The sequence below is a fragment of the Pan troglodytes genome, chromosome 1, assembly GCF_028858775.2.
Source record: "Pan troglodytes isolate AG18354 chromosome 1, NHGRI_mPanTro3-v2.0_pri, whole genome shotgun sequence".
Lineage (NCBI taxonomy): Eukaryota > Metazoa > Chordata > Mammalia > Primates > Hominidae > Pan > Pan troglodytes.
In genome coordinates this window covers 95,403,903-95,423,899 of record NC_072398.2, presented here as the reverse complement: position 1 = coordinate 95,423,899, position 19,997 = coordinate 95,403,903, and the positions used below count along the sequence as shown (strand labels likewise).

General features: G+C 53.8%; 2 protein-coding genes across 10 annotated transcripts in view; both read left to right on the top strand.

Moving 5' to 3' along the window:
• Positions 1-13,923, top strand: part of INTS3 (integrator complex subunit 3) — a 46,142-nt gene extending 32,219 nt beyond the window's left edge. For 3 of the 8 annotated variants that reach the window (XM_009432356.4, XM_063813449.1, XM_054671341.2), the window contains 18 exons: positions 181-260; positions 697-788; positions 1,440-1,546; positions 2,599-2,718; positions 3,094-3,223; positions 3,693-3,747; positions 3,979-4,082; positions 4,551-4,595; positions 4,805-4,924; positions 7,540-7,693; positions 8,759-8,827; positions 9,632-9,707; positions 10,059-10,172; positions 10,546-10,594; positions 11,660-11,827; positions 12,187-12,558; positions 12,771-12,927; positions 13,039-13,923. In XM_009432356.4, coding sequence (XP_009430631.1) covers positions 181-260; positions 697-788; positions 1,440-1,546; positions 2,599-2,718; positions 3,094-3,223; positions 3,693-3,747; positions 3,979-4,082; positions 4,551-4,595; positions 4,805-4,924; positions 7,540-7,693; positions 8,759-8,827; positions 9,632-9,707; positions 10,059-10,172; positions 10,546-10,594; positions 11,660-11,827; positions 12,187-12,558; positions 12,771-12,927; positions 13,039-13,116 — 2,090 coding nt within the window. In that variant the 3' untranslated portion in view covers positions 13,117-13,923. The remainder of the gene's footprint in view (positions 1-180; positions 261-696; positions 789-1,439; positions 1,547-2,598; positions 2,719-3,093; positions 3,224-3,692; positions 3,748-3,978; positions 4,083-4,550; positions 4,596-4,804; positions 4,925-7,539; positions 7,694-8,758; positions 8,828-9,631; positions 9,708-10,058; positions 10,173-10,545; positions 10,595-11,659; positions 11,828-12,186; positions 12,559-12,770; positions 12,928-13,038) is intronic. The other 5 variants (XM_001144061.8, XM_063813455.1, XR_010158193.1 and 2 more) reach the window with 4 other exon arrangements.
• Positions 13,924-14,029: 106 nt separating this feature from the next.
• On the top strand, positions 14,030-19,997 carry SLC27A3 (solute carrier family 27 member 3). Of its 2 annotated transcripts, XM_016927581.4 has the most exons (10): positions 14,030-16,007; positions 16,361-16,570; positions 16,905-17,063; positions 17,607-17,731; positions 18,007-18,201; positions 18,309-18,399; positions 18,533-18,731; positions 18,960-19,057; positions 19,189-19,319; positions 19,672-19,997. In XM_016927581.4, the coding sequence occupies exons 1-10, from the start codon at positions 14,957-14,959 to the stop codon at positions 19,846-19,848; spliced, it is 2,436 nt and encodes an 811-aa protein (XP_016783070.2). In that variant the 5' UTR covers positions 14,030-14,956; the 3' UTR covers positions 19,849-19,997. The 2 variants fall into 2 exon arrangements, with proteins under 2 accessions (XP_016783070.2, XP_016783077.1); XM_016927588.4 differs by lacking the exon at positions 19,672-19,997 and having other exon boundaries at positions 18,960-19,107; positions 19,189-19,312.

Here is a 19,997-nt window from a genome sequence, read left to right as displayed (position 1 = left end):
GGAGGTTGAGGCATGAGATTCGCTTGAACCTGGGAGGCGGAGGCTTCAGTGAGCTGAGATCGTACCATTTGCACTCCAGCCTGGGTGACAGAGCAAGACTCTGTCTCAAAAAAAAAAAAAAAAAAAGAGAGAGAGAGAGACTGACTGATGTGAGGGGCTCTTTAATTTCACATCCTCCAGAACCAGCCATCCTGGTCATGCACCACTCCATGAAGCCCCACCCAGCCATCACTGCCACACTCCTGGACTTCATGTGCCGCGTAAGTGTTAGAGCTCTCTTTTCTCCCCATGCCTGGATGAGCAGAATTCAGTGTATCTCCCCTAATCTCCCAGTGAACGGGTCTTCTCGGTATGCCTTGACTGAGAACAGAAATGGTCATGCGTCCTATCCCCCAAGTTAATAAATGCTTCCCTTCCATATTCCACTGTCTGCACTTGGATCTTCCCATTTTCTGTGGGGTTTCTCAATCACAAGGATGGTGACTCAAGGTAGAATCTGGTTTCCTTGGGGAGCAGCCAGGTCCAGTAAGAATTTCTCATTTGAGTGGCCTGGAGTGGTCAGGAAGTCCAGTTCTCTCTGCAGCCATACTCCCCAGTGTCCCCTGATCAAAACCAAAGCAGCTTTTCAGATCTAATTCAGCGGAAGCCTCTGGATGGAGTCCTGTGCTCATTTTTCCCCTCCTTCTTCGCTTCCAGATCATTCCCAACTTCTATCCACCATTGGAGGGCCACGTGCGGCAGGGTGTCTTTTCCTCCCTCAACCACATTGTGGAGAAACGGGTCTTGGCGTAAGGAATTTGGTGGGGGAAGGAGGTTGTTTTCCCATTTTTCATTAGGTCCAGGTGTATCCAAATGTTGCCATAGCACTGCTGGCCCTTTTCTCTGACAGGTGTAAAAAGTATTGGCTCTACCTCAGACTGCTGGGCATATGTCTTCTTGGCTCTTAGAGGAATTTCTCTCCTGCCATCGTATTACAAAGGTCTTCAAATGCCTTCATGTTCCCTGTTGACCCCCTTCAGGGATCTGAGTATGGTCCAGTTAGACTGATTGTGCTTAGACCTATCTCAACTCCATGTTGAGTTAGAAATGAGAAGCTCTGGCCAGACACAGTGGCTCATGCCTGTAATCCCAGCACTTTGGGAGGCCAAGGTGGGCAGATCACCTGAGGTTAGGAATTTGAGACCTGCCTGGCCAACATGGCAAAACCCGTGTCTACTAAAAATACAAAAATTAGCCAGGTGTGATGGTGCACACCTGTAATCCTAGCTACTTGAGAGGCTGAGGCACAAGAATCGCTTGAATCCGGGAGGTGGAGGTTACAGTGAGCCGAGATTGTGCCACTGCACTCCAGCCTAGGTGATGAGAGTGACACTGTGTCTCAAAAAAAAATAAAAATAAGAGAAGCTCTGATATTGACCTTCATCATGTTCCCCATTTAGACACCTAGCTCCCCTGTTTGACAACCCTAAGTTGGATAAGGAGCTGCGGGCAATGCTGAGAGAGAAGTTTCCTGAGTTCTGCAGCTCACCCTCCCCACCTGTGGAAGGTATGAGGCCCGCCCATTCCATCACCTGTGTCAAAAGAGGGGCAAGACAACCAGGCCTTCAGGCCAGAGCCCCTTTCAGGATGTCCCACACAGTTCTCCACTTCCGTGACACTGTCCATCACAGTTTTTCCTTCCTCAGTTTATCTTTTTTATTCATTTTTGTGTTGTCTGTCTTGATTCTCGTGCTTTATCTAATCTTATTTGACTTGCTCATCTTTCTTGTTCTCTTAACTCTTTTCTCCTAGTAACTCCTCAGTAGTTAGAAGGCTTTCATGTAATATTTACAATATTTATCTCACTTTAACTTGCCCATCTCTTCTCTCTTCCCAGCTCTAGGCCCTGGCCTCTGATGACAGTTTGTCATGTTGGGCCTCAAACCTTACTCTCAATACAACTGCCATCTCCTTACCACACATACACACTTTGTTTTGGGATAAGGGTCTAAGTCAAGTAGTATTTTCCAACTTGGTTTTAAATTAAAGAGCACTTGGAGGCTGGGCATGGTGGCTCATGCCTGTAATCCCAGTACTTTGGGAGGCTGAGGGGGTGGATCACTTGAGGTCAGGAGTTCAAGACCAGCCTGGCCAACATCATGAAACTCCGTCTCTACTAAAATACAAAAAAATTTGTATTTGGCGGGCACCTGTAGTCCCAGCTACTCAGAAGGCTGAGACATGAGAATTACGTGAACCTGGGAGGGGGAGGTTGCAGTGAGCCGAGATGGCGCCACTGCACTCCAGCCCAGGCGACAAGAGTGAGACTAGCACTTCGGACTGTCCCTGATCTTACTCTAGTTACCAATCCTAATGAGCTGAGCATAGAGGAGTCATGTCCTGTGTTGCTCTTATTCCTGGCAACATCCCTCTGCAGGTCATGGAGGGTTGTGAGGACAAGAGGTTTGTCAAGAGGTTTGTCCTCCCAGGGTCAGTATTCCATTTAGATGATAGACTCCTTATTCTCTCACTTGCCCTCCATTCTCCCTTCCTAGAAGCATGGGGCATGTTAGAGGACCCAGGAGGCCATTAAATGCCTTATCTTTTTTTACTCCCAAGTCAAAATTGAGGAGCCAGTTTCCATGGAGATGGACAACCATATGTCGGATAAGGATGAGAGTTGCTATGACAATGCAGAGGCAGCCTTCAGTGACGATGAAGAGGATCTCAACAGCAAAGGTGAGGCCATCCGCAAGGGCTAGTTCAGGGTTGTGTCAGCCCTGAGAGGACCAGTTCCCAGAAGCAGCCTCTCTGCACTCTTCCTGTCACCCTTATTCCTGTGAGTTAAAGTTTTGTTCTGGATGAGACTCCAGAATGCAGAGCCCTGTACTTAACACTCAAGGCAGGAAGGAAAACAGAAGTGGTTCCTGCCCTTGTTTGCTTGTAAGAGCTAGTACATGTGCACAGTCAGGGAGATGCTTCAGGCACTCACACAGCATTGAGGAAACAGGTGCACACTTAGGGCATGTGAGGAAGGGGATAAGTCGTTGAGGGGACTGTCTCTGTTGCTGGCATCTGGGCAAACTGACTTCTTTCCCAAATCACTCCCTTTAGGAAAGAAGAGGGAGTTTCGCTTCCACCCTATCAAGGAGACAGTTGTGGAGGAGCCAGTTGATATCACCCCTTACCTTGACCAGTTGGATGAGTCCCTGAGGGACAAAGTACTCCAGCTACAGAAGGGGAGGTGGGTACAGACCTTGTTCTCAACTTCAGGAGGTTCAGCCCCAGGCTCTCTACCTGGTGCTTAATGGGTATAGCAGGAGATGGGGGTTGGAGGCAAACATGATAGGAGTGTGTGGAGAGGTAGCTGAAGCTTCATGAGGGAGTTCTTCTGCACTTTACGTTAGGGAGTATGAGCTGGGAGTGGGGCAGCCTCATTCCGTAACACCTTGAGTTCCCACTCTGCAGATTCTTGGGAGAAGAACCTCTGAGAACCAAGGCAGGATTGGTGGGGATTTTCCTTTTCTTTGGGCCTCTGCCCAGAGAGCAGCCAATTCTGCCCTAAAGCCTCCCCATCCAACCTGGGATTTTACACAGAGCTCCTTTGTTTTGTCTCTGTGCATGTGAGTGTGCTTGTGCACTGTTCTGGGTGTGTGTCCTGCCCTCTGCTATCATTTATGTCCCTGGGATTTCCTCTCATTTCTGTCCTGCAGTGATACGGAGGCCCAGTGTGAGGTCATGCAGGAAATTGTGGACCAGGTCCTGGAGGTGAGGAGGAACCCAACCCCTTAGGGAGGAAGCAGCCTAGCCTGCTTAGCTTACACATCTCCCAGGGAAGACAACTCACTTTTTCCCTCCCCTAGATGAGTCCCTCTTATAGTGGGGAGGGGAGCTTGCTGATCCTGGAGGTGGAAGCAGATGAGTTCCAAGACTGGGATCGTGGGGGCAGGAGGGCTTGGGTGTAGGTAGTGACTCTCCCTCCCTTGTCTCATCACCCAGGAAGACTTTGACTCGGAGCAGCTGTCTGTCCTTGCTTCCTGCCTACAGGAGCTCTTCAAGGCCCACTTTCGAGGGGAGGTCCTGCCTGAGGAGATTACTGAGGAGTAAGGCTGATTTTCCCTCACTCCAGAGCCTCAGGAGCCAGAGGGTGCTCTTACAGCCTGAGTCCAAGAGACCCCTTACTGTAGACTTGAGAAAAATCTGTTCACTTGGTGTTTTTATTCTCACATGTACCAACTCATTTAAACAAGAGCTTATTTCTACCTGCTGAACACCGTGCGTACTGGGGAGGTTGACACCTCCTCATGCTTCCAGCCCTTGCTGCTGGGCCCAGTAACTCTAATCTGCTGAATTAGGTGTGATTGGACCTTGGCCTGGAGCATGTCTCCAAAGGGCAAGAGCGTGGTCCCATGTTAGGAACCTGTTTTCTCTGTTACCAAGCCTGCGGAGCGGCAGGAAGTTTGCCTTTTGGGTAGGGAAGGAGCAGGCTGGTGTCTAGCCTCCAGCTGGTCCTCCATATGTGCCAGCAGCCCCCCTCACATGGATTCTCAAATATAACCCTTTTCTTGTAGGTCCCTGGAGGAGTCTGTAGGAAAGCCTCTGTACCTAATATTTAGGTAAGCACGCAGCTATAGGAGATACTGTTCTACCCTCCATCCTCCCTGACAGCACACACATGTGCTCCTGTCCTGGGGTAATGGGACTCGCTTTCCAGGGAGGAGGACATATGCTGTGGGCACAGACAGCCCATGCCACCTGAGAAACTCCATGGGAGAGTCTGCCCTGGGTAAAGTTCCGTTCCTCTCCTCCCATGCCCCACCTCCAGGAACCTATGTCAGATGCAGGAAGACAACAGCAGCTTCTCTCTACTTCTAGACCTTCTCTCCGAGCTATATCAGAAGCAGCCCAAGATTGGCTACCACCTGCTCTACTACCTGAGGGCCAGGTGGGTATGGTCCCCATGTTTCAAATGGTGTCAGGACACATCCTGGAGAGCCTCTCTTCCACACACTGACTCCCCAACCCTGGACTGTCATCACCAGGGCCTTCTTTGTGGGTCTGTTTGGTTGAGTTGGTTTGTTTTTAAGAGACAGCATCTCACTCTGTCACCTGATGACACTGCGGCTCAGTGCATGTCACTCACTGCAGCTTCAGACTCCTGGGCTCAAGCCATCCTCCCCCCTCAGCATCCTGAGTAGCTGGGACTACACAGGCATGCACTACCATGCCCAGATAATTTTTTAAAATTTTTTTGTAGAGACAGGGTCTTACTTTGTTGCCCAGGATGGTCTCAAACTCCTGGGCTCAAGTGATGGTCCTGCTTCAGCCTCCTGAGTAGCTAGGATTACATACAGGCATGCGCCACCACGCCCAGTTATTGGTTTTGGGGTTTTTTTTTCCCCTACTCTGAGTAAGCCTTGTGTACTCCTAAGGCTTTTTTTTAATTTAAATTTTTATTTATTTATTTTTTGAGACAGGGTCTCACTCAGTCACCCAGGCTGGAGTGCAGTGGTACAATCTCAGCTCACTGCAACTTCCACCTCCCGGGTTCAAGCAATTCTCCCACCTCAGCCTCCCAAGTAGCTAGGACTACAGGCACCCACCACCACGCCCAGCTAAGTTTTGTATTTTTAGTAGAGACAGGGTTTCTCTGTGTTGGTCAGGCTGGTCTCGAACTCCCGACCTCAGGTGATCCACCCACCTTGGCCTCCCAAAGTGCTGGGATTACAGGTGTGAGCCACTGTGCCCGGCCTCAATAATTTTTTAGTATATTCACAAAGTTATACAACTATCACTACTATCTGATTTAGAAAGAACATTTTTATCACCCCAAAAAGAAATCTCATACTCATCAGCAATCACTTTGCCATTTTCTCCCCTTCACCCAGCTCTTGGCAACCACTGATCTGCTTTCTGCCTCTATAGATTATTTTGGACATTTTCAGATAAATGGAATCAAACCGTATGTGATCTTTTGTGACTTGCTTTTTTCTTTCTCTTTTTTTTTTTTTTTTTTTTTTTGAGACAGAGTCTCGCTGTGTCGCCCAGGCTGGAGTACAGTGGTGCGATCTTGGCTCACTGCAACCTCCGCTTCCCAGGTTCAAGCGATTCTCCTGCCTCAGCCTCCCGAGTAGCTGGGATTACAGGCACAGATCTTCACGCCCAGCTAATTTTTGTTTTGTTTATTTGTTTGTTTTGAGATGGATTCTTGCTCTGTCACCCAGGCTGGAGTACAGTGGTATGATCGCAGCTCATTGCAACCTCCGCCTCCTGGGTTCAAGCAATTCTCCTGCCTTAGCCTCCCGAGTAGCTGGGACTACAGGTGCACGCCACCACATCCAGTTAATTTTTGTATTTTTTTGTAGAGATGGGGTTTCACTGTGTTGGCCAGGCTGGTCTCGAACTCCAGACCTCAGGTGATCTGCCCACCTCGGCCTCTCAAAGTACTGGGATTATAGACGTGAGCCACCGGGCCCAGCCATTTGTATATTTTCTTTGGAGAAATATCTATTCAAAAATTTTCCTATTTTTAATTGAGTTATTTGTCTTTTTATTATTGACTTTTAAGATTTTTTTTTTTTTTTTTTTTTTTTTGAGGCAGAGTCTCGCTCTGCTGCCCAGACTGGAGCGCAGTGGCGCGAGCTCCACTCACTGCAACCTCCGCATACTAGGTTCCAGCGATTCTCCTGCCTCAGCCTGCTGAGTAGCTGAAATTACAGGCGCACACCACCACGCCCGGCTAACTTTTTGTGTGTGTATTTTTAGTAGAGACAGGGTTTCACCATGTTGGCCAGGCTGGTTGGCCAGGCTGGTCTTGAACTTCTGACCTCAGGTGATCCGCCCTTCTCTGCCTCCCAAAGCGCTGGGATTACAGGCATGAGCCACCATACCCAGCCAACTTTTAAGAATCTTTTTAAGGTTTTGTTGCATACCAAAAGTGTTCTTTATATATTCTGGATGCAAGTCTCAGACATAATGATTTGCAAATATTTTTTCTTCCATTCTGCGAGTTTTAACTTTTTTGATAGCATCTTTTGAACAAAAAGTGCTAACTTTTTATGAAGCTAAATTTGTCTATTTTTTTCTTTTACCACTTGTGTTTTTGTTGTCATGAAGATTTACTCCTGTTTTCTCTTCTACAAGTTGTGTGGCTTTAATTCTTACATTTAGGCCTACAAGCCATTTTGAGCTAAGTTTGTATATGCTGTGAGGTGTCACTGCCCTCATGGTTAGAGCCCAGAAAGCAAGAGAGAAAGCCTTCTCCAGCCTGACCTGAGCCCTCCCTCTTCTGTTCCTGACTCTTATCCGGCAGTAGCTTCACTCACTGATCGTGGTTGGAGCCCTTTTGAGCTCTGGGGAAGGATGGACAGAAAGAAGAGTATCCCCTGGTTCCCCTGAGTTATCAAGCCCCTGTGGGAGGCAGTTGGGAGGGACATGAGGCAGATTAGCACAGGGCATCTGGAGCCAGCAAAGCAGTTTTAGAGCGGGAGCCTGCTTCGGGGATGCTTGAAGGTGGGCACTGGGGTCAGGCTGCTGGCTCAGGCCCAGCTGGTCTTGCAGCAAAGCCGCCGCAGGGAAGATGAACCTGTACGAGTCATTTGCCCAGGCTACCCAGCTGGGCGATCTGCACACCTGCCTGATGATGGACATGAAGGCCTGCCAGGAGGACGATGTGCGGCTCCTGTGCCACCTCACGCCCTCCATCTACACAGAGGTCAGTGCCTGCATCCGTATCTGTGCCGGGGGGCTCACAGGAACACACCTCAGTGAACACTCTGAGTACACACAACCCTGAACCCTCTTTTGTTCATCCCCACTAACCTAGGTGGGCCATTGCTTCCCACACTCACAGCTGTCCCCTCCTTCCACTTCTCTTTATTAGTGGTTGAAACATTTCTAAAACTCCCTGAATTCCTATACTTCGGTGTAACTGATGTGCGTTGGGGTCTGAGCCTATATACTTGGCTTCTCAGATTGGGCCCCATCATCTGGACCCAGGACAGATCCCACAAACCAGATCCATGTTCATATGTCCCAGGCCCTCTTGTCCTCTGATGGCTCACCCTTGCTTGGATTCTCTCTGATAGTTCCTGATGACCAGGGCTTCTGTAGTGGAGACTCACTTCCATTTCCCCTGGTTCACTCACACTCTAGGAACTGGGACATAACAGGTATCGGCCCTTTCTCCTCTTGGTAGAAGTTCCCAGGAAGAGGGAAATGAGGACCCAGGGCATGACAGGAGGAACTGTGATCTCAGCCGAGTACTGGAGGGAGGAGGGGTGCAGATCCTGGACACAGGGTACTTTCCTCCCCCTTCTCTAGATGAGGCCCTGCCTACCCCACACACCTCCAGACATAAACTCTCTACACCACCTCTTTGGCCAAAGGTCAGCACAGGTTGGACTTCTTTGCTGCCAGGGATGCAAATATTTATTCTACCACTGCTCCCACACAGAATCAGCCACCATGGCCAGTCCTCTCAGCTCTGGCTTTATCTCTAGTAGTTCCCCATTCCTTTCTGTACACACATGCTTTGGGAAGTATCAGAGAAAACCCACACCCCTGATGGTGTGCACACATAAATAACAAAACTTGGGGGCTTCAAGTTCTTGAAGTCTTCCAGCATCATAGCTGTTGGATCTCTGTTTAGGGGTTTATTTTAGGGCCTGTGTCTGGCTGACCCAGTCAAACCTTGAGATGTAATAAGGAAGGAGAGTGGGCTATGGGATAAAAGCTGAGGAGCCCACCCAGGACTCTTCCCCTCTCTTTTTCCATTTAGTTTCCAGATGAAACCTTGAGGAGCGGAGAGCTGCTGAACATGATTGTGGCTGTTATTGACTCTGCACAGGTGAACATTGAGCTCTGACCTCCCCAGAAGATCTGGGAGGCAGCATTAGGGACATAGGGCCTCTGCTCTCCCTCCAGGCCTGCAGACAGGGAGCCCATGCCTCCCAGGCACCCTCCCTCCTGGCTACAGTGGTGTGCACTTTCAGCCATGGGGCCTGGGAAGGAAAAGTGGAACACAAGCAAGGCAGGCTGAGGTTAGGCCAATCCTGCCTGGAGTTCCCCTTATTCTCCATATTCTTTGGGCACTCCTGTTCCACAGCAAAAGCTGAGGGGTTGTGATTTTAGCTCTCAACTGGCCTTTCCTTTGGCTCGGAATGAAAATGGTCAGACCATTTCTACTTGACCTTTTTACCATGCATAGGTCCCCAAGAGGCTGTAGCTTTGCTCGGGTCCTTCTGAGGCCTGCACTGGGATCCCATTTCTCCTCCTCTCCACTTAGTTCTCATTCATAAAAGAGGAAGCTTAGCACCCAAGAATCCTCCTTCCTTTGTCTTTACCCTGCCCAACCTACATCCAGAGCCCAGCCTCTCAGGGTCCTTTCCTCCTCAGGCTTAGACCAAGGCTTTAACTATTTTTGCCCAAAATAGTCCTAAGGTTCCCACTCAGGCCTTACTTTATCAGCCCCTTCATCCTTCAGAGATGGCAGCATTTGTTGCGTGCCATCTCCTTCCCATTCCTTTAAACTGGGCCTTCACTTCCTCTAATTTTTTTTTTCCCTTACGAGCCCTCCTGCATCCCCCTCCATACTAGCTTCCTGGCCCCTTTCAGAGCTGATGGGTTCTGCCTCCTTCCTCCACCTCCTTAGCTCCAGGAGCTGGTCTGCCACGTGATGATGGGTAACCTGGTTATGTTTCGAAAAGACTCAGTTCTCAACATACTCAGTAAGTGATCAAATCTTTAGGTGCCTGGGAGAGGAGAGGAGGGCAGGGTGTCCTTTGTATTTTACACTATCAGGAAAGCTGGTTCTGGGGCTGGGAAGTTAAGGGGAGAGAACTGTACTCCACCCTGGTGCGGTCTGGGGCAGTGTCTTTCTGGATCTGTCCTACCTCTGTAACATCCCTGCTTGGGGTGCTGGTAGTCAGTGGATTGGGGTGTGTGTGTGTGTGTGTGTGTGTGTGTGTGTGTGTGTGTGCTGGTAGTCAGTGGATGGGGGGGTGGTGTGTGTGTGCGTGTGTGTGTGTGTGTGTTCGTTCGTTCGTTCTTGAGAGAGATGTTTCTTTTGTCTCTTCCAGTTCAGAGCCTAGACTGGGAGACCTTTGAGCAGTATTGTGCCTGGCAGCTCTTTCTGGCCCACAATATTCCCCTGGAGACCATAATCCCCATCCTGCAGCACCTCAAATACAAGGGTGAGTAGGCTTTTGGGTAGGGAGCACATCAGATATGACACTTCCTATACAGTTAGGGCAAGGCTGAGGCCTCTAGGCTTCTAGGATGAGCCCAGATCCATTGTCCTCCTTCCCACCAAAGTGCACAAGGGCAGGCTCTCTGTCAGCCACTTTTGTTCTTTAGGTGAGTCCTGTGGGCCCACCATGAGCCAGGCTCTGGGCTGGGGCTCAGGTGGCTCAGGGACTGATAGGAGTGGGGTAGGGGATTCTTCCTGGCTCCTCATCAAAGACTGTCCTTATTCCCTCCAGTGGCTGTTGGGGGATGAGAGAGGTCCCCAGATTCCATCCTGGAATCATACCTTCCCCCTGAACAGCCTCTGCCCTTCCCTCACAGAGCACCCAGAGGCCCTGTCCTGCCTACTGCTTCAACTCCGAAGAGAAAAGTGAGTTCCACTTCTGGGGCTCTTTAGCCCTCAGTTTTAACTCCCAAGAGCTGCTGTGGTCTAAAGGGCTTCTGTCCTGCTCCTTATTGCCATATTTTTTCCTGTCGTTAACATCTGCTTATTCTGCCCTTCCCCCAACGTGACTTACAAATGAGCAGCTCCCCTGGGATCTGGGCTTCCTCTCGACTTTACCCCCCTGCCCACCAGGAGCTGCCCTCGGAGGTGGGGAGGTGGGGACCGGACATCCCTGTTTCCTGCTGCCACAGCAGTTCTAATCCCTGGTGGCTCCTGCTCCCCGCCGCGCCCCCTCCCCCCACCGCCCCATGCTCCTGCTGGCCACCGCACAGCTAATCCAAGAGGAGGGAGGGTCAGGGTAGAGGGGTCACGCACCATCCTCTCCCTCACCCTGTGCAGAGCAGAGCCAGCTGGACCTACTGTGCCTTGACAGGGTGGGGCAGAGAGGGAGAGGGTGGCAGCCCCCTCTTCCCGCAAAGCCCTTGAGCAACATCCCCCGATAAATGGGGCAGCAGCTGTGTATCTTATCCTTCCTACCTTTCTGCCTTCCTTCCACCCTTTCTGCTCTCTTGCCTGAGAGACTGTAAATGGTACAGAGTGTCCTAGAGGAAGTGGGAAGCTTGGAGGCTGTATGGGGCTGTGACTTCACAACCCTCTCCTGCCCCCTTCCTCCAGCTGGAAGCCAGGTTGGCCCACAGCTTTAGCAGGGTAGGGGTAGGGGAGCATCCACATGCCACATGCTTGTGCTTCTGCCTCCCAGGCCCACTCCCTGACTGTTCTAGGGGAGGAGGAGGAGAACTGAGGGTCCTCCTTCCCAACACACACACGCACACGCCTTCTCCTACCACAGCAAGTGAAGAATCTCACTTCTTCTCTCCTGGCTTCCACAGAGGATGAAACCAGGCATTCCTTGGCCTAAGGAGAAGAGGGAGAGGGATGTGAGAGTAGTGGGTGGGTGGGGAGGCCAGGGCTTGGGAAATAAGTGGGAGAGACCCAGCATGCCCTGCGGCCACTGTGCAAGCAGCACCCAGTGCCCCCTTCCTCCCCCAGGCCCAGCGAGGAGATGGTGAAGATGGTGCTGAGCCGGCCCTGCCATCCTGACGACCAGTTCACCACCAGCATCCTGCGGCACTGGTGCATGAAACATGACGAGCTGCTGGCCGAGCACATCAAGTCCCTGCTCATCAAGAACAACAGCCTGCCTCGCAAGAGACAGAGGTGGGACACGGTCCCTGTCTACCCTCCAGGCCATGGCGGTCTGCAGTGATTGCTGTCCGGTGGTGGTGGTGATGGGGGCCAGTGCTGTCCCAGCCTGGTTTGTGGGCGACATCTAGTGGTCCGAAGCCACATGGCATGCGAGACCACCGTGGCCCTTTCTCCCCATCTTCCAGTGCCCCTGTGGCCAGGATCCCCTGTTCTAGGCACACCTTTCTCACCCAACCCCAGCCCTCCCAGGCTGCCTATCCTGTTCCCCATGTAGGCTGCCTCTGTCTTAAGAGGGCCCTGGCGGGTGGAGGGTGTCTCGCCCTCTGGAACCCTCCCACACTCAGACTCTGGCTCTGGTGATTCCTGCACAGCCTGAGGAGCTCTAGCAGCAAGCTGGCCCAGCTGACTCTGGAGCAGATCCTGGAGCACTTGGACAACCTGCGGCTCAACCTGACCAACACCAAGCAGAACTGTATGCCTTCCACCCTCGGCGTCCAGTATAGACGGTGCTGCCCTGGCCCAGACTACGCCTGGAGCCAGGCTGGGGGCAGGGGCAGGACACCCGGGGCCACAACCCACACTCGGGATAAAACAACCTGTGGGTGCTGTTTAATAAGCTCCCAGACATCTGATTGTTTTTCCTTCCCTGCTCTCCCTTTTCTTCCTCTAGTTTTTAGCCAGACCCCAATTCTCCAGGCGCTGCAGCATGTCCAAGCGAGCTGTGACGAAGCCCACAAGATGAAGTGAGGCTCCTGCCACTTTGGGCCTTGGAAAGTAGTAGGGGAAAAGCCTAAGGGAGAGGAAGCCTGCTAGGGACATAAACGTAATGGCCAGCAAGACCTTAGGGTCCAGGGTTGAAGAAAAAGAGGCCTAGGCCTGGGGGCAGAGAAGAGGATGGGAGGTGCCGTAGGAGCAGCAGGCTCCCACTCAAAGAGCTACCGCTCCTTTTCCTTAGATTCAGTGATCTCTTCTCCCTGGCGGAGGAATATGAGGACTCTTCCACCAAGCCACCCAAGAGCCGGCGAAAAGCAGCTCTGTCCAGCCCTCGAAGTCGAAAGAATGCCACACAGCCCCCCAATGCCGAAGAAGAGTCGGGCTCCAGCAGTGCTTCAGTGAGAACCCAGCCAGTGCACAGGGGGAAAAGGAGCACTGGGTGCAGGTGGAGTCGGCGCCAGCAGCTGCCCAGGCTGTTAACTTCCCATTTCCCCTCCCATCTCTTCCAGGAAGAGGAAGACACGAAACCGAAGCCTACCAAGCGGAAACGAAAAGGGTCCTCCGCAGTGGGCTCTGACAGTGACTGAGGCCCTGCATTCCCTATCCCACCCCCGGCTGGACTGCCCTCTCCTTCTTGGTGATTCAAAGGTTAATAGAGGCTGAGGAGATTGCAGGGGAAACACCCTTGCTGCATCCCCAAGCTCCCCCGGTGGAAGGAGGAGCTTTCTCCTCTGGCTGAGTTTGAGAAGCTGCCATGCAGCCCCTAGCCCCTTCCCTCCTCCTGGGGCCTCCAGCCCCTCACACTGCTGTTCCCAGTGATATTTGGGATCTGACTGAAGCCAGAGGCTCTGTAAAATCAGACCATAGTGGAAGTCCTCAGCCCCCTGGCCCCTTCCCCAATCTCCTCCCCCAGTCTCCCAAAGAGCCATTTCAACAGAGAAGGGAAATGACAAAGGGGCAGCTGGCCAGATAAGCTAGGATGAGAGCAGAGACTCAGTGTGTGGGTGTCCCTTCCCGCTTCCCCTTCAGGTCTTGGTTTGTTCTGAAGGGACGTTTTATAGTCACTATCCACATGCCAGTGTGAAATGGGCATCTATGACGTGGTCAGGGTGTCCATTCCTAATCATGGGGCAGATGCCACAAGCATTCAGAAAGGAGTCTGAAAGGGTGGCCACAGCCCCACGTGGTGTGCCCTGGAGGCTTAGGTTGGTCTGAGGTTGGCACCTCAATCTACACCAGAGCCCAGGGAGTCCCAGAGGCAAGTTTCACAGAATTGTCAAATGATCCCATTTCCTTGAGTCTGTTTTTTTTTTGTTTTGTTTTGGTTTTTTTTGGCAGAGATAATCGTGTCTTAAAAGTTGTTTTTAAATGACAATAAAACAAGCCAGAATGTCTTTTGTGCTGGAGTGTCTGCTGGCATTTGCCCCGTGCATGTATAGCTTGGTCTTGATTTGATTGGCACCCCTACTTGTAACCGCAGAACATCCCCCTTTCCCTTCCTGTTCTGCCCCCACTTTTGTCTAGAGCAGAAGGGACTTGGCTTTGGCCACTACCCATCCTTCCTGCTGCCACTGGAGGTGGGAGCCAGGCACTGATCTGTCTATGCAGAACCATCCCCCGTAGGATGAGGCCTGTCCTTACTCATTTCTCAAGAAACAAGATGCTTCCAAAAGGTCTGTCATCCTCCAGTTGAAGTCTGTGTGCCTACCAAGAATGGCCGGAGGACTCGCTGCTTGACAGGGGAGGGATGCTCCAGCTTGGTCTCCAGGGACAACTGTACCTGGAGATAAAGTCTGGATACCAGGGAGGGACAGAGATGCTCTTCCTTCCACAGTGTGGCCACTTGCTGGGCCATGTGAACCAGCAGAGAGTTCCTTGGCTATGCTGTTGTTCCCCCGCTGTCCAGGGAGAATGGAGGTGGACTGAGGAGTGAAGTTTGGGCGAACTGCACAGAGCTGCTCCTCTTCACCCCGAAAATTTGTCTTTTTACAGAATCCAGGTTCTCCCCTCCCTCATCACTGCTGTTGCTTCCTTTGAAAGTCTAAACCACTGGAGGCCTCTTTTTCCTTCCTCTCTCCTTCCCCAGTTTCCTCTGTCCCAATTAAAACCAGGATGGAGAGCATTTGCTGGCTGGCCCCAATTATTGTACCCTTGCCCAAAGGGAGGGGCCTCTGTCGTGACCCCTCAGAAATCTGGCAGTCTGGGTTTCCACCTTTCCCCTATTTAACTCTCAGCCCCCACCCATCCCCTGGGGTTGCGGCTGGCAGGCCGGGACTTGCAGAACCAAATGGGCCAGGGGCCAAGTTCATTCTTTTGGGAGAGAGCAATGGTACCTTCCCTTAACGGGAAAACGAGAAATATTGAGGGGAAGATGGACTGCGATCCAAACGCCCTGGCTCTCAGGCCTGGACTCTAGGGCTTAGCCAGATGCCTAAACCGCCCAAGCCGAGGAAGAACTTAGAAGACAGACATAACCCTGGAATTGAGGGAAGGCGCGAGCACCGCCCAGGACCTGGTAGGGTGCGAGCCGCGAGCAGTCCGGGAGGGAGCGCGCCTAGGGCGGAGCGTAGGCTGTGGGGGGAGGGCTGGGAGTCCGGGGCCGCCCCACACCCGCACTCCTCCCGTGTTTCTGCTCTCCGCCCGTGTGGAGTGGTGGGGGCCTGGGTGGGAATGGGCGTGTGCCAGCGCACGCGCGCTCCCTGGAAGGAGAGGTCTCAGCTAGAACGAGCGGCCCTAGGTTTTCGGAAGGGAGGATCAGGGATGTTTGCGAACGGCTGGAACCAGACGGTGCCGATGGAGGAAGCGGGCTCCATGGCTGCCCTCCTGCTGCTGCCCCTGCTGCTGTTGCTACCGCTGCTGCTGCTGAAGCTACACCTCTGGCCGCAGTTGCGCTGGCTCCCGGCGGACTTGGCCTTTGCGGTGCGAGCCCTGTGCTGCAAAAGGGCTCTTCGAGCTCGCGCCCTGGCCGCGGCTGCCGCCGACCCGGAAGGTCCCGAGGGGGGCTGCAGCCTGGCCTGGCGCCTCGCGGAACTGGCCCAGCAGCGCCCCGCGCACACCTTTCTCATTCACGGCTCGCGGCGCTTTAGCTACTCGGAGGCGGAGCGCGAGAGTAACAGGGCTGCACGCGCCTTCCTACGTGCGCTAGGCTGGGACTGGGGACCCGACGGCGGCGACAGCGGCGAGGGGAGCGCTGGAGAAGGCGAGCGGGCAGCGCCGGGAGCCGGAGATGCGGCGGCCGGAAGCGGCGCGGAGTTTGCCGGAGGGGACGGTGCCGCCAGAGGTGGAGGAGCCGCCGCCCCTCTGTCACCTGGAGCAACTGTGGCGCTGCTCCTCCCCGCTGGCCCAGAGTTTCTGTGGCTCTGGTTCGGGCTGGCCAAGGCCGGCCTGCGCACTGCCTTTGTGCCCACCGCCCTGCGCCGGGGCCCCCTGCTGCACTGCCTCCGCAGCTGCGGCGCGGGCGCGCTGGTGCTGGCGCCAGGTAAGGCTGGAGCTCCGAACTGACTAAGGCGGGGCCAGCCACAGAAGGGGGCGTGTCGGAGACCACAGAAAGGCTTGGTCTCATCCCTGGGCCTGGGAAGAAGCCGACTATCCCTTGGGGTTCGAAAGTGGGTGGAGATAGGAGTCTCCGGGTTTGAGAAGGGATGAGGCTGAATCTTTGGTGCCCCAAGGATCCCCAAGGAGTCGAGTTCCAGGCCTCAGACCCAAGATGGAATGTCCATACCCTTCACCCTCATCCAAGAGCAGTGTGGGCTGGGATGGGGAGGGGACATGGGTCATAGGCTCTTCTAGGTAGAGCCAGGGCCCCGGCGTTGTGCTTTCCCACCCTTCTAGAGTTTCTGGAGTCCCTGGAGCCGGACCTGCCCGCCCTGAGAGCCATGGGGCTCCACCTGTGGGCTGCAGGCCCAGGAACCCACCCTGCTGGAATTAGCGATTTGCTGGCTGAAGTGTCCGCTGAAGTGGATGGGCCAGTGCCAGGATACCTCTCTTCCCCCCAGAGCATAACAGACACGTGCCTGTACATCTTCACCTCTGGCACCACGGGTGAGGGCCGGGCACCATACTTAGCTCCCCGAAACCAAGGCAGAGGAAGGCAGGGGTCTGCTCCCAGACCACTCCTTCAAAGCCCCCAGAGAGGATGCTGATTTCATTGACACATCCTTTTTCTCCCCATCATTTCACTCCCCAGTCTCCTCACCTCCTACTCATTTCTCCACCTCCCCCAGACCACCCATATTTCCAGGACAGCCTGGTCTCGGTCCTCAGCTTCTGTCCTGCCTCCGCCTCTTTCTGTGGGAAACCCAGCGGGGGTGCAAACAGATAGGTAGAGCTTGGAGTTTGCCCTTCCCCTGATCGTCCCATAACTGCCACCCCACAGGGCTCCCCAAGGCTGCTCGGATCAGTCATCTGAAGATCCTGCAATGCCAGGGCTTCTATCAGCTGTGTGGTGTCCACCAGGAAGATGTGATCTACCTCGCCCTCCCACTCTACCACATGTCCGGTTCCCTGCTGGGCATCGTGGGCTGCATGGGCATTGGTCAGTCTCCCCAACCCCACCTTCATTAATTCATCCAGTAGACATTTATTAAGCACGTACTATGGTGTGAGTCCTCCAGGGTAGATAATCTAGAGGACGGATGGGGCAGAGCCCTACTCACCAGGAGCTCTGTACAATAGGGCAATGTCACCTGCCTAGACCTACAGACTGAGGAACGGTGAGGGGGGCCATACAGCCACATAACTCCAGCCTGCAGGGTCAAAGGCAGGGAAGGACTGTGTCAGTCCAGGAACAGGCAAATAAGAGAAGAGGGAGAGAGAGACAAGAAAGTGAGAGTGTGGAGGATGAGATCTTTGGGGCTGGGAAGTAGGGAAAGGGCATTCACCTCTTCTAAGGCTGGGGACAGGGGCCGGGGGAGGGGAAAGAGGGCCAGCACAGCTTCCTGACGGTGTGACTCCCACAGTGGGCCCTTCCCAGGGAAAGACTACAGTGATGGCTGGGGTCTGGAAAGAGGGGCTTGGGCTCCCCACTCTGCTCCTAATCTTACCTCCTTCCTTCTTCCCCCCTGCCCACTTCTGGCAGGGGCCACAGTGGTGCTGAAGTCCAAGTTCTCGGCTGGTCAGTTCTGGGAAGATTGCCAGCAGCACAGGGTGACGGTGTTCCAGTACATTGGGGAGCTGTGCCGATACCTTGTCAACCAGCCCCCGGTGCGTGGGCACAGATCCTGGGCAGAGCTGCTGACACAGGGCTAGCTCACGGGGAGCAGGACAGTTGACAGGAGACAGGGAGTTGGAGGGAGAAGCAGCAAGAAGAAAATGGCAGTGTAAGATAAGGAGCCAGAGATGGCCTAGGCCATCTGATGCTTACGGCCTCTGAAGGAGGTCACAGTAGGAGGGGGTTCTGGGGAGTGGGGAACAGGAATTCACTTCCGGGAGCGGGCATCTTGGTGCTGAAGCTCCGGCCCCTCTCCCACTCATCTCAGAGCAAGGCAGAACGTGGCCATAAGGTCCGGCTGGCAGTGGGCAGCGGGCTGCGCCCAGATACCTGGGAGCGTTTTGTGCGGCGCTTCGGGCCCCTGCAGGTGCTGGAGACATATGGACTGACAGAGGGCAACGTGGCCACCATCAACTACACAGGACAGCGAGGCGCTGTGGGGCGTGCTTCCTGGCTTTACAAGGTGAGGGGCAGAGAGGAAACTGAAAACCCGTGGAACAGCAGAGGGCTGGCAGGAGAGGGGGCTCATGTGACTGCAATGATCCAGTACCCAGGTCTCCCTTTCCCCAGCATATCTTCCCCTTCTCCTTGATTCGCTATGATGTTACCACAGGAGAGCCAATTCGGGACCCCCGGGGGCACTGTATGGCCACATCTCCAGGTTGGTGGTGTTCTGGTGGGGTGGGCGGGGTGCTGAAGCTGGCACAGGAGGACTGGAATTGGAGACTGGGGTGGATGGGGGCAGAAGGCTCTGGGAAAGGTGACACCACTCCTGACCCTGGTGACTCTGCCAGGTGAGCCAGGGCTGCTGGTGGCCCCGGTAAGCCAGCAGTCCCCATTCCTGGGCTATGCTGGCGGGCCAGAGCTGGCCCAGGGGAAGTTGCTAAAGGATGTCTTCCGGCCTGGGGATGTTTTCTTCAACACTGGGGACCTGCTGGTCTGCGATGACCAAGGTTTTCTCCGCTTCCATGATCGTACTGGAGACACCTTCAGGTATCTGTCCATAACTGGTTTTTCATCCTGGACATCTGATCTCTGTGATCCAAAGCTTCTGAACCTCAACTCTCTAATCTGCCACCTCAACCTGGGTCCTCAGCTAATCTCTCATTCTCAGATCTCACCATTTCATCCCTGTGACACTGACCTCTGACCTCATCTCCCCACCAAGCCCATAAGGCCCTGACCCCTGACTCCCAGTTTCAGATCTCTGCTCTCTGACAGGTGGAAGGGGGAGAATGTGGCCACAACCGAGGTGGCAGAGGTCTTCGAGGCCCTGGATTTTCTTCAGGAGGTGAACGTCTATGGAGTCACTGTGCCAGGTGCCTAGGCATGGAAGGTGGGGGAGGCACCCAGCCACCACCCCGAATTGGTAATACTTGGGCGCAGGGAGCACGAGGCCTTCGTGGTGGTCAGCCATGGAGGGGCTTACTCTGTCTCCCACACCCACCAGGGCATGAAGGCAGGGCTGGAATGGCAGCCCTAGTTCTGCGTCCCCCCCACTCTTTGGACCTTATGCAGCTCTACACCCACGTGTCTGAGAACTTGCCACCTTATGCCTGGCCCCGATTCCTCAGGCTCCAGGTAACCGGCCACTTCCCCCACCGGCCCCTCACCCCATATATCCTCACCCCACATATCCACCCCGTGTATCAACTTGGGAGTTTGATGGCTCCCAAACTCCACAAAGGGACCCCCAACGTAATACACTCCGTGAAGAGAAAAAACACGGAGACACACGCTCTTCACCCCACTTCTTTCCTTATCCCTGCCTTCTTCTGGCCTGGCTCTTTCTCCTCCCTGTCACCTCCTCCCCTAAACCTTGACCTCACACTCCCTTTCCCAAGACTTGCTCCTTAACAAAATTCAGGCAACTCCCCTGAACCACGTGGGCAGAGTCCCCTTCCCTCCAAATCCCTGACCCTCCTGTCCCCAGGAGTCTTTGGCCACCACAGAGACCTTCAAACAGCAGAAAGTTCGGATGGCAAATGAGGGCTTCGACCCCAGCACCCTGTCTGACCCACTGTACGTTCTGGACCAGGCTGTAGGTGCCTACCTGCCCCTCACAACTGCCCGGTACAGCGCCCTCCTGGCAGGAAACCTTCGAATCTGAGAACTTCCACACCTGAGGCACCTGAGGGAGGGACTCTGTGGGGTGGGGGCCATTGCAGGTGTACTGGGCTGTCAGGGATCTTTTCTATACCAGAACTGCGGTCACTATTTTGTAATAAATGTGGCTGGAGCTGATCCAGCTGTCTCTGA

Coding starts and splice junctions, on each gene's coding strand:
- SLC27A3 (XM_016927581.4), top strand. CDS start 14,957: ATGCCTAAACCGCCCAAGCCGAGGAAGAACTTAGAAGACAGACATAAC. Junction 16,008..16,360: donor CGCGCTGGTGCTGGCGCCAG/GTAAGGCTGGAG, acceptor CCACCCTTCTAG/AGTTTCTGGAGTCCCTGGAG. Junction 17,064..17,606: donor CGTGGGCTGCATGGGCATTG/GTCAGTCTCCCC, acceptor CACTTCTGGCAG/GGGCCACAGTGGTGCTGAAG.